The sequence below is a fragment of the Dryobates pubescens genome, chromosome 14 (assembly GCF_014839835.1).
Source record: "Dryobates pubescens isolate bDryPub1 chromosome 14, bDryPub1.pri, whole genome shotgun sequence".
Taxonomy (NCBI): domain Eukaryota; kingdom Metazoa; phylum Chordata; class Aves; order Piciformes; family Picidae; genus Dryobates; species Dryobates pubescens.
This window is the reverse complement of record NC_071625.1, coordinates 4591029-4606265: the sequence shown is the minus strand read 5'-3', so window position 1 is coordinate 4606265 and position 15237 is coordinate 4591029. Positions and strand designations below refer to the sequence as shown.

The following is a 15237-nucleotide window of genomic DNA, read 5'->3' as shown; positions in this document are numbered from 1 at the left end:
GGAGCTGCTGGAAATGGCGTCTCAGTGCTTCCTGGCACCGTAGGGTCTGGTGGGAAAGAGCTGCAGCTGCTGCCACCGCCGTGGCAGTGCCAGGATGGTGGTGCCCTGGTGGCAGAGCCAGGATAGCGGTGCCAGGGTGGCAGAGGCCTCAACAGTGCTGACGTGCACTTTCACTTGGCAACCTCCGTCACGCTCCCCTGGCGTGGGGATGGCACTAGCACCGCGGTGCCACTGGCTGGGCTGGGCCCTGGCAGCCTCTCCTGGCCAGTGGCACCGGCGCACTTTGGTCATCGGTGCCCCAGTGCCAGTGTGGCCTCATTACCTGTGGCTCTGATGCCCCCTGGCGCTCCAGGCTGCAGGAACAGTGTGCCGGGGTGTCACCGGTGTGGGGTCCTGGTGCCACCATGGCTGTGCCCACTGTGGGACCAACCTCTCTGGGCATCACTGCGGCTCTGCCCACTGCTGCCTCTTCAGCGTGGCACCCCCTTTGTGACTATGGCCGTGGCAGCACTGCCTGGCATGGCTCAGTCCAACACTCCTGGCACAGACCAGAGCATCGTGCGCTTGAGGTCTCTAGAGGGCACCATCTTATGGAGATCACGGCACCCCCTGGCACCCTTTGGCACCCCTTGGCTCTGCACAGGGCTGGGCGTGGTGCAGGTGCTCCTGGCAGCAGGTGTAAGCCAGGCAGCTGGGGTGTGCCCGAGGGCCGGCACTGGGCGCGGTGGTTGCTGGGTGCTGGCAGGTGGTGCCACAGGTGCCAACAGGTCCCTGACGCCGTCCTTCTGCCACAGGAGCCGAGGTGGGCACAGCGCCCGCAGCCAGGGGCGATGGCAGAGGAGAGCTCGAGCGGTGGCAGCAGTGGCTCCCCTGGGCCCGGGGACACCCTGCCCTGGAACCTGGGCAAGCACCAGCGTACCAGGCGTGCCAAGGCTGCGGCGGGCAACGGCACCGTGCTGGACCCTGCCGAGAGAGCTGTCATTCGCATCGCAGGTAGGGTGGCAACGGGCACCACGATGGGCACTGTGCTGGGGGGCTGGCTAGTGGTGGGCATCGTTTTGGGGACTGGCTGCAGTGGGCACTGCTCTGGCACAGCACTGGGCACTATGTTGGGGGTCCGGCTGGCAGCAGACACTGCGCTGGGCATCATGTCAGGGACCTGGCTGCAGTGGACACCACAGGAGGTGCAACACTGGGGGGCTGGCGGGTGGTGGGCACCATGCCAGCCACAATGTCAGGGGTTCAGCTGCGGCAAGCACTGTGCCAGGCATTGTGTTACGTCTGGATGGTGGTGGGCACTGTGCCAGGCACCACAGCAAGGATCCAGCTGTGGTGGGCACCATGCTGGGGGTCCAGCTGTGGCTGGCATCAGGGTGGGCACTGTGCCAGGGGTCTGCCTGGTAGCTGACACTATGGTGAGGGTCTGACTAGCAGTGGATACCATGCTGGGTATCGTATGGGGGCCTCCTGGCAGCAGGCACCACACTGGGCACTGCATTGAGAGTCTGACTGACTGGCATCGGACTGGGCGTTGTGTCAGGGGTGCAGCTGTGGTGGGCACCATGCCAGGCATCATGTCAGGGGCTTGACTAGCAGCAGACACCATGCTGGGCATCAAGTGCTGGGGTCTGACTGCAGCTGGCACGCTGAGGGTCCAGCTGCTCATGGGCACCATGCTGAGCACTGCAAGTGTGCCAGGAGCCTTGCCAGGGGTCCTGCTTCCAGTGGGCATCACACTGGGCACGGCAAACATTGGCTGGCTGGGGATGGGCACCATGCTGGGCATCATGTTGGGGATCCAGCTGCATTGAGCATTGCATCGAGAGTGGCTGGCAACTGGCATCACACTGGGCACCACACTAGGGGGAGATCCTGACAATGCTGGGCACTGCCATGCCAGGCACAACTGGCATCACACTGGGCACCACACTAGGGGGAGATCCTGACAATGCTGGGCACTGCCATGCCAGGCACAACTGGCATCACACTGGGCACCACACTGCAGGGAGATCCTGACAATGCTGGGCACTGCCATGCCAGGCACAACTGGCATCACACTGGGCACCACACTAGGGGGAGATCCTGACAATGCTGGGCACTGCCATGCCAGGCACAACTGGCATCACACTGGGCACCACACTGCGGGGAGATCCTGACAATGCCGGGCACCGCCATGCCAGGCGCCGCACCAGGGCTCTGACTGTGATTGGCACCCTGCCTTGGGTCCAGCTGGTGGTGGGCCTAAGCGTGTGAGGCTAGGGGGTGCCCCAGGCATGGCAGGGCCAGGGCTGGGCACAGACTGAGCTCTCCCTGGCACTGAGGACACCAGAGGGTCCCCAGGGACATGTGCTGAGTGTGTCCCCAGGGTGTCCCTGCAGCCCCCACGATGTGTCCCTGGGGTGTCCCTCAGGTATCCCCCAAATGTCCCTGGAACGCTGCTGGGGTGTCCCCGAGGTGTCCCTGGGGTGTCCCCAGGGCTGGGCAGAGGCTCTGGTGACCACAGGAGGGTCCCCAGGGCCCAGACTGTCCTGGGAGGGGCTGTGGTGGTCTCAGTTGTGGGGTTTCCGGGGCCCCCCCCAGGGACACACCCTGGGACGCCTCCGGGTCACCATGATCCCCTGAGTCTCTTCTTGCTGGGGGTCGTGTCACCAGACCCCAGCAATGGGACCCTGTGTGCCCCATGTGCTCCCCACCGTGGGGTTTTGGGGGGGACGCGGGATGGGGGGCGGGGGGTCTCCATGGCCCCCCCAGTGCCTACTGCTAGGGGTGGGGGGCCGGGTCCCCACATCCAGCTCGGGGCTGGGGTGTCCCAGCCTCACGGCTGCCACCCCAATACCCAGCCTGCCCCCTGCCCCCCCGGGCTACGTTGGTGCTGCTGCCTTTATTTCTAGGTCCGACGAAGCTCCAGGGCCCGCGCTGTGGGGCTGAGCTGTGGGGCAGGACTGAGCTGTGGGGCTGAGCTGTGGGGCAGGGCTGGGCTATGGGGCAGGGCTGTGGGACAAGGCTGATAGGCTGAGCTGGGGGGCAGGGCTGGGGGGGTTGAGCTGTGGGGCAAGGTTGATAGGCTGAGCTGGGGGGCAGGGCTGGGCTATGGGGCAGGGCTGTGGGGCTGGGCTGAGCTGTGGGGCAGGGCTCTGGGGCAGCAGGGCGTTTCCTGTGCCAGCTGGGGAGAGCGGACTGTACCTGGCAGCCCCATCCTGCTCCTTGTCACCTCCAGCCCCACACCGTGCCCCTGCCCCATAGAGAGGAGTCTGTGCCCCGCAGGGTTCCGTGCCCCGTAGGGTGCCCTGTCCCATAGGGTTCTGTGCCCCACGGGGTGATCATGCCCTATAGGGGTTCCGTGCCCCATAGGATGGTTGTGCCCCATTCGTGCCCTGCCCCGTAGGGGTTCCGTGCCCCACGAGAGCGGAACCCGGGGGGCGGAGCGGGGGGGCGGCTCCCTTCTGTCCCTTTAAGGGCTGGGGCGGGGGGGGACATCCGAGCTGTCCCTTTAAAGGCTCGTGGGGGGGGCGGCCCGTCTCTGCTGTCCCGTGGCCGCCGTGGGGCCGCCGTGGGGCCGAGCAGCGGCCGGACCCCCACTGCGTGTGTCCCCCCCCCCACCCCCCCCGGCAATGTCGTTCCCCCGCGTGGGGCAGCCGCCCCCAGACCCCCAGGAGCAGGAGCAGGAGCTGGTGCAGATCTACGAGGACGTGCGGGAGAGGAGCAGAGGTGGGGTCCCCCCGCGCTTGGGGGGCAGCTGGGGGGCTGGGGGGTGTGTGGGTGTGCGGCTGGGGGTTGCTTGGGGGAGAGGCTGTGGGGCTGGGGGGGGGCTCAGGCGAGCAGCGCCTGCGGCTCATTCCCATAATAGGGCAGGACGGGAGCTGCCGGCACCCAGTTCAGCCCCCCCGCACCCAGGTCAGACCCCCCCCGGCACCCGGTTTACCCAGTTCGGGACCACCCCCCCAACCCAGTTCAGGTCATACAGTTCACCCCCAGCACCCAGGTCAGACCCCGGGCATCCAGTTCAGACCCCCCCTCCCCGCACCCAGGTCACCCAGTTCGCCCGCTGCCGGCACCCAGGTCACCCAGTTCACGCCACCCCGGCACCCCGTTCAGACCACCCCGCCCCCGCACCCCCCCCCAGTCCACCCACTGCAGACCACCCCACCCCCTCAGTTCACCCAGTTCAGAGCCCCCAGCACTCAGTTTACCCAGTCCGGGACCAACCCCCTTCCCCCCCAGCCCAGTCCAGGTCACCCAGTTCACCCCCCTCCAGTTCACACCCGCCCAGTTCCCGTTCCCCCTGCTCCTCTCCCAGTTCAGGTCATCCACTTCACACCCCCCAGTTCAGAACTCCCCAGCTCAGCCCCAGCACCCGGCTCACACCCCGGGCATCCAGTTCAGACCCCCCTCCCCGCGCCCAGCTCAGCCCCAGCACCCGGCTCACACCCCGGGCATCCAGTTCAGACCCCCCTCCCCGCGCCCAGCTCAGCCCCAGCACCCGGCTCACACCCCGGGCATCCAGTTCAGACCCCCCTCCCCGCGCCCAGCTCAGCCCCAGCACCCGGCTCACACCCCGGGCATCCAGTTCAGACCCCCCTCCCCGCGCCCAGCTCACCCAGTTCGCCCCCTGCTAGCACCCAGTTCAGACCACCCTACATCCCCCCCAGTTCACCCAGTTCAACCCCCTCGGGAATGGCACGGGGGGGGTGGGCGAGGAGGGTGGCCGGGGGGAATCTGGCAGCTGGGGGGAGAGCACAGGGGGCAGGGCACAAGCTCTGGTGCCCACTGGTGGCATTGAGTGGCTTTGGCACCCGCCGGCAGTGGTGCTGGTGCTTGATGGTGGCACTGGCATAGTGGGGCACAGGCCCTGGTGCCCAGCGGTGGCATCAGGTGGCACTGCCTTCTTGGGGCATAGGCACTCATGCCCAGTGGTGGCATCTGCATCTTCGGGTACAAGCCGCAGTGTCCGGTGGTGGCATTGGGTGGCATCAAGTGGCTTGGGCCTCTCAGGGCATGGGTGCTAGTGACACTGGCATCATGGGGCATGGACGCCATGTCCCAGTGGTGGCATTGGGTAGCGCTGGCATCTTGGGATACGGGTGCCAGTGCCTGGTGGTGGTGTTATTGCCCCAGGGCACAGGCACCAGTGCTTGGTGATGACATCAGTGGCACTGGCATCTCAGGGTGTGGGCACTGGCGCTCAGCGGTGGCATCATTGGCATCTTAGAGCCTAAGCCACAGTGTTTGGTGGTGACATCAGTGGCACTAGCATCTCAGGGCATGGGTGCCAGTGCCCAGCGCTGGCATTGAGTGGCTTTGGGTAGCATCATAGTTTTGCGGCATGGGTACCAGTGGTGGCATTGGCATCTTGGGGCATGGGCACCAGTGCTTGGTGGTGACATCAGTGGCACTGGCATCTTGGATCACGAGTGCCAGTGCCTAGTGATGCCATTGGCATCTTGGGGGTGGGCACCAGGCCTCAGTGGTGACATCAGTGACATTGGCATCTTGAGGCACAAGCCACAGTGCTTGGTGGTGGCATCTTAGGGCATAGGCACCAGTGCCCAATAGCAGCATTGATGACACTGGCACCCTGGCAGTTGGTTCCTGGCAGTGCCCCTTGGTGCCCAGGGGTGCTGGGAGTGACTCTGGGTTGTGCCAACAGTGGTGCCCATACATGGGGAGTGAGAGCTGCCTGTGCCCTGCCCTGCTGGCCATGGGGTTGGCAGTGGGGTGCCAGGGGAATATGGAGCTGGTGGCAGCCCTGGCAGCAGGTCAGGGTACTGGGTGCCAAGGGTGCCAGATGCTAGATGCTGAGGTAGCCAGAGGTTTCAAGTACTGGGTGCCAGGGTAGTCAGTAGCCAGGGGTGCAAAGTGCTGGGTGCCAGGGGAGTTGGGATAACTGAAAGTGCCAGGGGTACTCTGTGCCAGGGGTGTTGGGTGCCAAAGTAACTGGGAGTGTTGGATGCTGGGTGCCAGGGTAGCTGGTAGCTATAGTTGCCAAGTGCTGAGTGCCAGAGGTGCTAGGTGCTGGGGGTGCCAGGGTAGGCACAGATTCTGGGTGCTGGGTGCCACTGTAGCCATGGGTGTCAGGGTAGCTGGGGGATGCCAGGTTCTGGGTGCCAAGTGCTGGGTTCCAGCATAACTGGTAGCCAGGGGGGCAAGTCCTGGGTACCAGAGATGCTGGGTGCCAAGGTAGCCAAGAGTAGTAGGTACTGGGTGCTGGGGTGGCTGAGAGTGTGGATGCCAGGGTAGCTAGGAGTGCCAGGTATGCCAAGTGCTGATTGCCTGGGGTGCCAGATGCTGGGGCATTCAGGAGTGCCAGGGGTGTTAGATGCCAAATAGCTGAGAGTGCTGTCTACCTGGTGCCAAGGGTGCCAGATGCCGGGTGATCCAGGATTGCTGGGGGTCCCAGGTGCCAGTGTCATGGTGGGCATTTGCTGTATCTCTTCAGCAGTTGCCAGGGTCAGTGCCAGGGCTCACACCAGGCTGGGCACCAGCCTGGACGCAGTGCGGTGGCAACTGCCTGGCACAGCCCGGGCCTGGTGCAGCCACCAGGAGCAGGAGGCTGAGGCCTGGTACTGTCCCCTGGCACTGCCACCCTGGCGCCAGGACGAGGGGACTGGAGTGGTCCTTGCCACCAACTCTCATGGTGCCAGGAGGTGCCAGGGCGCTGCTGCCATGGCACGATGCCAAGGGGGTGCTGTACTGGGGAGCTCAGGGATGCACGTGGGGAGGTCTGTGCCATACTGGGTCAGGTCTGCGCCGTGCTGGGGGCGTCTGGGCCGTGCTGGGGCAGTGCTTGTTCTGCGCTGGATGGGTCTGGTTTGTAGGGGGGGTCTGGGCCGTGCCGGGGGGGTCTTGGGCCATAGCGGGCAAAGGCTGCGCCGTGCTGGGCTGTACTGGAACTGGTCCGGTCTGAGCTGGGGGGAGCTGTGCCGTACTGGGGGGGGTCTGTCTGGACTGGGGGGGCGGGTTGCTGTACCGGAGCGTCCCGGGGGCGCGGTTGCAGGTCCGGGCCGGCGAGGGACTGCGGTACCGGGGGTAGTGGCCGGTCCCCGGCGGGGGGGGGTGGTGGTGGTGCCGCAGGGGCGGGGCCGGGCGGGGCCGGAGGGGCGGGGCCGGAGGGGGGGCGGGGCCGTGCTGAGGCTGCGGGACCGGAGGCTGCGGGGGGGCCCAAGCGCTGTCGGCCATGGAGGGGGCGCGGGGAGGGTCCCGCTCCATCCACAGCGAAATCAGCAACCTGCGAGGTAGGGGGGGACGGACATGGGGGGACGGGGACCCCACCGGGATGGGCGATGGAGTCCCGCCGCATCCAGCGCCTGGGGGGGTGCTCGGCTGGGCCGGGGGTCGGGGGACACCCACGAGTACCGGCTGGGGTGGGACTGGGGGCTCCTTGGAATCCCCCCAGTATCTTCCAGTATCTCCCAGTCATTCCCTGCACCCCCTCAAATCCATCACTATCTTCCCCCCCAGTAGCATCCCCCCCAGTAGCATCCCCCCCGGTAGCATCCCCCCCGGTAGCATCCCCCCCGGTAGCATCCCTGCAATGTCCCCCAGAATTCCTCGGTATCCTTCTGCAGCCCCTAAGCCCCCCCCCCCCCCCAGTATCCCCCCCCAGTATCCTCCACCACAGTACTCCCCCAGGGTTCCCCAGTATCTTTTAGTGTTTCTCTGCACCCCCTTGAGTCGCCCAGTATCCTCCCCGGTGTCCCCCACTGTCTCCCAGTATCACCCCCTGTAATCCCACCGTATCCTTCCCCCAGGAGCATCCCCCAACATCCTCCAGCATCCCCCCAGCACCCCCCAGTATCCTCCTCCCGTACCCCCTAGTGTGATCCCAGCATCCTTTCCCGGTTTCTCCCAACTTTCCCCAGCACTGCCCCCGGTTCCCCGCAGCGTGCCCCCTCAGCTGCTCTGCCGTGTTCCCCGTTTCCCCCAGCACACACCCTCCGTTTTGCCGGTGTCGCCTCCAGTATCCCCCAGTGTGCCCAGTGCCATGCGGCACAGCCTGGGCACTGGGCTGTGAGTAATGGGCTCCGGGTGACGCCGGTCACGAGGCTGCTGGGCCCCATGGTCGCAGCCGCCGCAGGCCCTGGCACCGGCACCCTGGCATCCCACAGGCCCTGGCGCCCTGTGCCACTGGCGCCTCATGACCCCATGATGCTGGCACCCTGGTACCCCACAGCCCTGGCGCCCCAGCATCCCGCAGGCCCTGGCACCCTGGCACCAGCATTCCGTCACCCCTGGTGCCCCAGCACCCTGTGGCTCTGGCACCCCATCATCCTGCAGGCCCAGGCAACCCATGGCACTGGCCCTGACACACCGACACCCCATGAGCCTGTGATGGTGGCACCCCACAGCTGTGGCAGCCCACATGCCCTGGCACCCCACCACCCTGTGTCACTGGTGCTCTGTGGCCCTGGCACCCCAACAACCTGCAGCACTGGCACCCCAGCAGCCCAGCACCCCATAGCCCTGGAGAGGGATGGGGGTGGCTATTGTCATGGCAGTGCCCAGTGGCGCCATGGCCCTGGCTGTGCCCATTCCTGCTGAGCTGATTGATGGTGTGAACAGTCACAGCCAGAGCCTCCCCTGCCACTGCCCACAGTGCCCCAGCAAACAGCAGCCCCCTTGTTCTGCCTCTGCCCCCCCAGTGCCAACCATGAGGGACCCCAGTGCCCATGCTGGCACAGGAATTTGTGCTGGCACTAGTATCAGTGCTGGCATCAGTATAAACACTGGCACCAGTAATAGGCACTGGGAGGGTGTGAGGGACCCATGGCCAGGACCTGCTGCCCACCCCCACCAAGATCTGGGGGCAATGTGCCAGGCTGCTGCATCTGTGCCATGGGGCAGAGTCCCCCTGATATGGGTCAGACCCTCATTCAGAGAGAGCTGGGGGGTGGCACAACCGTGGGGCTGGTGGCACTGCTGTGGGATTCACACTACCATGGGGTGGAGAATCAGGGTGGGCTGTGGGTGCCGGGGTGGGACTGGCAGTGCCAAGGTAGGCAGTATGTACCCACACAATGCTTGGGGCTCAGTGTGAGTACTGGCACTGCATCCCTGGCACAAGGTGGCCATGGGGACGGCAGCTGGGCACTGAAGAGGCTTTGCTGTCACACCTGGTGGATTCCAGCTGAGGGAGGGCTGGGGAGACCCTGGCACACGGGGGGGCAATCGGGTCACACTGGTGGGGCAATGGCTGTGCCAACTCTGTGCCAATGCCAGTGTCCCTGTGTGGTCCCCACCGACATGAATGGGGGTGGACATACAAGGGACACCCCCCACCACCACACACCCCCAGGATGCCAGGTTGTGGCCGAACCCTCCCTGTGCCATGGGCCTCAGTGCCCTCCCTGACACCCCAGCTGTCCCTTCCTGGTGTGCCATCCCCCCGGGCTCTCCCCTACCTCTGCCCCCCCAACTTCCCCACCCTGTGTTGTCATCCCCCCTCGCTTGCGTGTGTGTCCCTTCTGCCGTCCCCCAGCCCCCGCCTGTCCCCTCCTGGTACGTTTGCCCGCGACTGTCCCATGTCACCGCCTTTGTCCCCTGCTGCAGTTTCGCCTTCACTGTCCCCTCAGCTGCCGTGTCCCCCTCCCGCTGTGGCCCCTCGCATTGTCCCCTCCTCATGTCCTTACGTCTGGTCCCCATCCCCCCCGCGATTATTCCCCCCTCCCGGTGTCGTCCTTCCCGCCCCTGTCCCCTCCCATCTGGTCCCTCGGGGCCCCCCCTCTCCTCCCAGCCCCCTTCCTGTTGGGGGGGGGGACACCGGTCGGACCGGGCAGCTGCGCCCCACCCCCGCGTTGGCTGTCCCCGTCTGTCCCCGTCTGTCTGTCCCTGTCCCCTCCCCGTCCCCGGGGCCCTCCCAGGCCGGTGGGATGGGGGGAGGGGGACTGGGGTGACGTGGGGAGGGAGGCACACTTGTGCCGCTCGCCCGGGTTTTGGATGCCCGGCGCCTGGGGCGGGGGCAGGTTTGGGGTTTCTGCCCCCCCCCCCAAGTTCCGCGGGATGGGGAAGTTGAGCACGGCTCCGGGTGGGGCCCCCCCGGAGATGCCAACGTGGCACCGCCCGGCACCCGCCCGGCGGCTTTGGGGCACCCCGGGGGCCCCTCGGCTCCGGGGTTGGCACCGCGGGCACCCAAAAGCACCCCGGGCAGCCCAGGCACTCCACAGCACCTCGAGCTCCCCTGGCGCCCCGTGCACCCCGTGCCGGTGTTGGGCGCCCCAAATTCTCTTGGCACCCCGTGCACTTCACATACCCCAGGCACCCCGAGCTCCCTGGAGTACCCCACAAAGCACCTTGAGCTCCCGGGGCAGGCCAAGACACCCTGTGCCCATGTTATGCTGGGCACCCCAAGCTCCCCTGGCACCCTGAGCACCCTTGCCAACCCAGATACCCTGGACACCCCATGCTCATGGTGGGCACCCGGTGCACCCCAAAAGTCCCCAAGCGCCATGGGGTGTCTTGGGCATCCTGAGGACTCCGAATCCCCTGGGCACCCCTGACACCTTAGGAACCCCAGACATTCCGGAGCCCCCTGCGCACCCTGTGCCCACAGTGGGCACCCTGGACACCCCAAGTTCCTCTGGCACCCTAGAGCTCCCCAACTCCTCTGAGTACCCCAAAGTGCCCTAGCACCCTGGGCAGCCCTGGCACGCCCAGCAACCCGAGCACCCTGTGCCCACACTGGGCACCTCAATTCCCCCCCGCCCCCGGACACCCCCTCCCAGAGCCCCTCCCACTCTTGGCACGGGGCCTGGCATCCGGGTGCTGCCACCGCCCCCTCTCCCCCGCCCCCCCTCCCCCGCCGCAAATCCCCAGTGAGCACTGGGTGCGCCCGAGGGTGGGGACCTGGGTGCCAGGGTGGGGGTGGACAACTGCCCGGTGCCCACCTGCCAGCACCGGGGGTGCACGCTTGGGGACTGCAGGGATGGGGGGGAGGGGGAGGACGAGAAGGGTGGGAGGGGGTGTGGGTATCGGGGAGTGTCGGAGGGGGAGGCTGCAAATGCGGCTCCCTCACCACCCGAGCCCGCTCGACCCCTAGTGCCCCCTCCTCGCCGACCCCTGCCCCCCTCCCACCTCTTCCCTCAGGGATGCTCCGGGGGGGCCACGGGCAGGCGGTGACCCCCGCCTCGGAACCTCCCTCCCCCAGTCCCCCTCCCAGACCAGCGGTCCCTTGTGTTTCCTCCCTGGACTGAGGGTTCCCTCGGGGCTGCGTGTGTGGGGGTCCCGTACCCGTGTCCCCCGACCAGGGCTATTCCCGGGGCGCGGCGGGGGGGCTGGCCCCGGGCCGTTCCCAGGTAGGAACCGGCCCGTTGGGTCCGGAGGGGGTTGGTTTGTCTGGGGGGGGGTTTGTCTGGGTCTCTCCCGGGTCTGTCCCGGGGGAGTGAAACGGGCTCGGCCGGGCCCCCCCCGGGGCTGGGGAGGGGCCGCTGAGTCAGGGAGCCCCGGCCGGGGGTGGAGCCGCGTCGGGCCGAGCCGTGCCGGGACGTGCCGGTCTGTGCTGTGCTGGACTGGGACGTACAGGGCTGGACTGGACCACAGTGGGCTATACCGGGCCGTACGGGGCTGGACTGGACCATACTGGGCTGTACTGGGTGATACCGGGCCGTGCTGAGCTGTGCCAGAACATCCCGAGCTGTGCCGAGCTGCAGGACCATACTGGGCTGTGTTGGGCCATACTGCGGCGTGCTGGACTGTACTGGGCTGCGCCAGCCTGTGGTGAGCCGTGCCAAACTGTACCGAGCTGTGCCAGACTGTACTGGGCTGCGCTGGACCATGCTGGGCTGTACCAACCTGTGGTGAACTGTACCAGACTGTACGGGGCCGCGCTGGACCACACTGGGCTGTACCAACCTGTGGTGAGCTGTATCAGACCATACTGGGCCGTACGGAGCTGTACCAAGCTATACTGGGCTATACCAAGCTGTGCCAGGCTGTACCAAGCCTTGCAAAGTACTGGTGAGCTGTGTTGGACCATAGTGGGCCATACTGGGCTATACTGAACTGTGCTGAGCTGTGCTGGTCCATACCAAGCTGTGCCAACTACCAGTAAGCTCTGTTGGGCCATAGTGGGCTGTGCCAAGCTGTGCCAGACCAGGCTGTGGTGAGCTGTACTGGGCCATACCTGATCTGAGCCGTGGTGAGCCGTGCTAGTCCGTGCCCGCTCTGTGCCCACTGTGCACCATGGTGGCGGGGATGCTGATGCCGCTGGAGCGGCTCCGTGCCATCCTGGAACTGCTGTTCCGTGAGGGTGTGCTGGTGGCCGAGAAGGACCCGCGCCCACGCCGCACCCACCCGCAGCTGCCCGGGGTGCCCAACGTGGAGGTGCTGCGGGCCATGGGCTCGCTGCGTTCCCGTGGCCTGGTGAGGGAGACCTTCGCCTGGCGCCACTTCTACTGGTACCTGACAGATGCTGGCATCGCCCACCTGCGCCAGTACCTGCACCTGCCCCCCGACATTGTGCCACGCTCCATGCAGCGGGTACGGCACCCGGCGCAGCCCCACCGCCGCGTCCCCCACGCCTCTGCCAGCGCCGCTGCCAACACCTCTGCCAAACCCGCTGCCAACGTCTCTGCCAATGCGTCCACCAAAGTGTCTGCCAATGCCACCAGCGGCAGCAGCACCGACACTGATACTGGCACCAGCCGGGCACGCCGTGGTGAGCGGCTCTACCGCAGGAAGGAGGAGGCCGAGGGGCATGTGGACCCCGGCACTGCCATGGGGGGAGTGTCCCAGCTGCCCCCTCCCGATGCTCCCCCAGTTCCAGGTACCAAGTGGCACCTACAAATGGGGGGTGAGGGGTGGGAGAAGGGTCCTTTGGGTGGCACCACCCGGATAAACTCCTGGTGCAATGCCCTGTGGACACTGTCAGCCCCAGACCATACCAGTGGGCAGGAGCAGGGGGTACCTGCAGCCCCCTGTGCCCTCCATCAATTCCACACCCATGGGAACCCCGGGTGCTGGCACAGTTCAGGACGTCCCTGGGTCGGGGGGAGGGGGCTATGCTGCTACCAGTGTCTGGGGGGTGGGCACGGTGTGTGTGGAGGTCCTGCGGGGGCGTCCCTGCGATGCCCAAGGGCTGCTGAGGACTTTGGGTGCTGCCGGGGGGAGTCTCACTGCTGTGGACACCCCCCTCCCGCTGCCCATGATGGGCAGGGGTTGCGTTTGGGGGAGCTGTTTTGGTGGGGTTTAGTACCGGGGGTCTGTGCAGCACCGGGAGGGGAGTTTAGCACCGGGGGGGCGGGCTGTGTCGTTCTGGGGCTGCTGAGGGTGGGGTGGGGAAACACTGGCTCCGCAGGGACCGACAGCAGCAGCTGTGATTGAGGAGGGGGCTGCGGGGGGGGGGGGGGTGTCCCTGTGTGTGTGAGTTCCCCGCGACACCCGATCCCGACACCCGATCGCGTCAGCTGGACCCGCCGGGCCCCCCCCCTAGCCCATGTGTTCTCCCCACCCCCCCCTCCCCGGGCTGTGACTCACTCCCGGTCCCGCCCCCCCCTCCCCAGCCAGCCCCGTTCCAAGTTTCCAGCTCCGTGACTCACCAGAGGGGGGGCGGAGGGGGAGGAGGCCGATCCCATGGGTCCCACATCGCGGCCCCCCCATCCCGAGGCCCCCCACCCCCTCCGCGGCTCCGCTCCGGGTTTTCGGTCCTCCCCCCACCCCGTCGCTGCTCCTGTGGGAAAACCCGGCCCGGAGCCAGGACCGGGACGGCGCGAAGTGGGGTGCTTGTGACCAGTGGGGGGTGTCCCGGTAGCTGGGGGGATGGGAGTCGGTACCCTCCCGACCTTCTCAGCACCCCGAACACGCTCCCGTACCCGGCCCATTAGGGCTGGTGCCATTCACGCTCGCTCCTGGGTGGTCACTGGCGACCCCCCAGCAGAGGGTGGGGGGTTTGTGCTGAGACGGAGGGGTGGTCTCAGTGGGTGGGGAGGGTCTTGCCGATCCTCCCCTCCCCAAACCCCCTCAGGTCCCCGCAGCCCATCCCCCGGTAACTAGCCCGTTAGTGCCGGTACCATTCGCTTCCCCGGGGTGGTCACTGGGGACCCCCCTCAGCACCAGGGCCAGCACCGGGGGGCGTGGGGGGTCCCGGGAGAGGGTCTCTGCTGCCCCGCCTCCCCCCCTGTCTCATGTTCGCAGCCCGGTGACGGCGCCGCTTATTTATATCCACCCCCCCGCTGCCCACCCCCCGCTGCCGGTACCGAGCTAGCCGCTGCCCGCACCCTGCCCGCACCCTCCCGCGACCCCCCCCCCCCCCAATGAAGGTCGTACCGGGTACGTGTCCCCCACCCGGGGGGGTACCGGTGATTTGGGGTGGGTTTTTGAGGGGTGGGGGTGGTTGGAAACTTGGGGGGGGGCGGGGGGGGCTGGCGCCGTCTTGTCGCGGATAAAAAAAGCCTCGGTGGGGGAGGGAACCGGGGGGGGGGGCAGTGAGGGAGGGGGGTGTTTGGGACACACCGGCGGGGGGGTGGCAGGGTCCGGGCCCTACCGGGTCTGTCCCGGGAGGGGTTAAGGCGGAGCGGGATGGGCCGGGGGGGGGCGGAGCCGGACCGAGCCGAGCCGAGCCGAGCCGGGCTGAGCCGAGCCGGGCCAAGCCGAGTTGAGCCTGGCCGAGCCGGGCCATGGAAGACTCGGGGGCCCTATTCCCGTCGCTGGTGGCCGCGGGGCACGCCGCGTCCCTCGCCCTGGTCTGGTTCTTGAGGCGGCGGGGAGCGGACCCGCAGGAGGGCACAGGTGAGTTCGGCTCCGTTCGGCTCCGTTCGGATCCCCTCGGCCCCGCCCCGCCCCTCCGCCCCGCCCCCTCCCCGCTCGCTGGGAAAGGGAGGGGGGCGGATTGAAGCTGCTGCCCCCACGGGGGACATTTGGGGGGCTACGGGGCTGTGGTGACGCTACGGGTATGGGGTGATGGGAGCCAGCGGTGACTCAGCATCTGGATGAGACCACTCCCCCGCCCCGGGACCCCTGCAACTCGGGACCCCTGCAACTCGGGACCTCTGCAACTTGGGACCCCTGCAACCCACTCTGGGACCTCCCCACCCTGAGATCACCCCTCTTGGGAACTCCCTAGCCTGGCACGCCCTATTTGGAAACCCCCTACCTGGGGACCATCTTACTTTGGGACCCCTCTTAGAGGCCACTCACCTCGGGATCCTGCACCCCGGCACCCCCAACCTGAGACACCTGTCTTGGGACTTCCCACCCTGGGATCCCCCCAGGCTTATGCAACAGCCTCCCTCTCTCCCCCCCATATTA

At 67.2% G+C, this 15237-nt stretch overlaps 2 protein-coding genes across 2 annotated transcripts in view; both read left to right on the top strand.

Annotated features, from left to right (window-relative positions):
• Window positions 1-799: 799 nt before the first annotated feature.
• PLEC (plectin) overlaps window positions 800-15237 on the top strand; it is an 86050-nt gene continuing 71612 nt past the window's right edge. The window contains exon 1 of the mRNA XM_054167544.1: window positions 800-993. Within this exon, the coding sequence (XP_054023519.1) occupies window positions 831-993 (163 nt within the window). The 5' untranslated portion in view covers window positions 800-830. The remainder of the gene's footprint in view (window positions 994-15237) is intronic.
• Window positions 12109-14194, top strand: LOC128897799 (plectin-like). The gene is made up of 3 exons (XM_054167361.1): window positions 12109-12757; window positions 13494-13704; window positions 14125-14194. Exons 1-3 carry the CDS (start codon window positions 12175-12177, stop codon window positions 14192-14194), a joined length of 864 nt encoding a protein of 287 aa, XP_054023336.1. The 5' UTR covers window positions 12109-12174.

Bases quoted from the DNA above. Each gene is read 5' to 3' on its own strand.
- LOC128897799 (XM_054167361.1), top strand. From the start codon at position 12,175: ATGGTGGCGGGGATGCTGATGCCGCTGGAGCGGCTCCGTGCCATCCTG. The intron at 12,758-13,493 runs GTACCAAGTGGC...CCCCCTCCCCAG, and splicing joins CGATGCTCCCCCAGTTCCAG to CCAGCCCCGTTCCAAGTTTC. The intron at 13,705-14,124 runs GTGGGGTGCTTG...TCATGTTCGCAG, and splicing joins CAGGACCGGGACGGCGCGAA to CCCGGTGACGGCGCCGCTTA.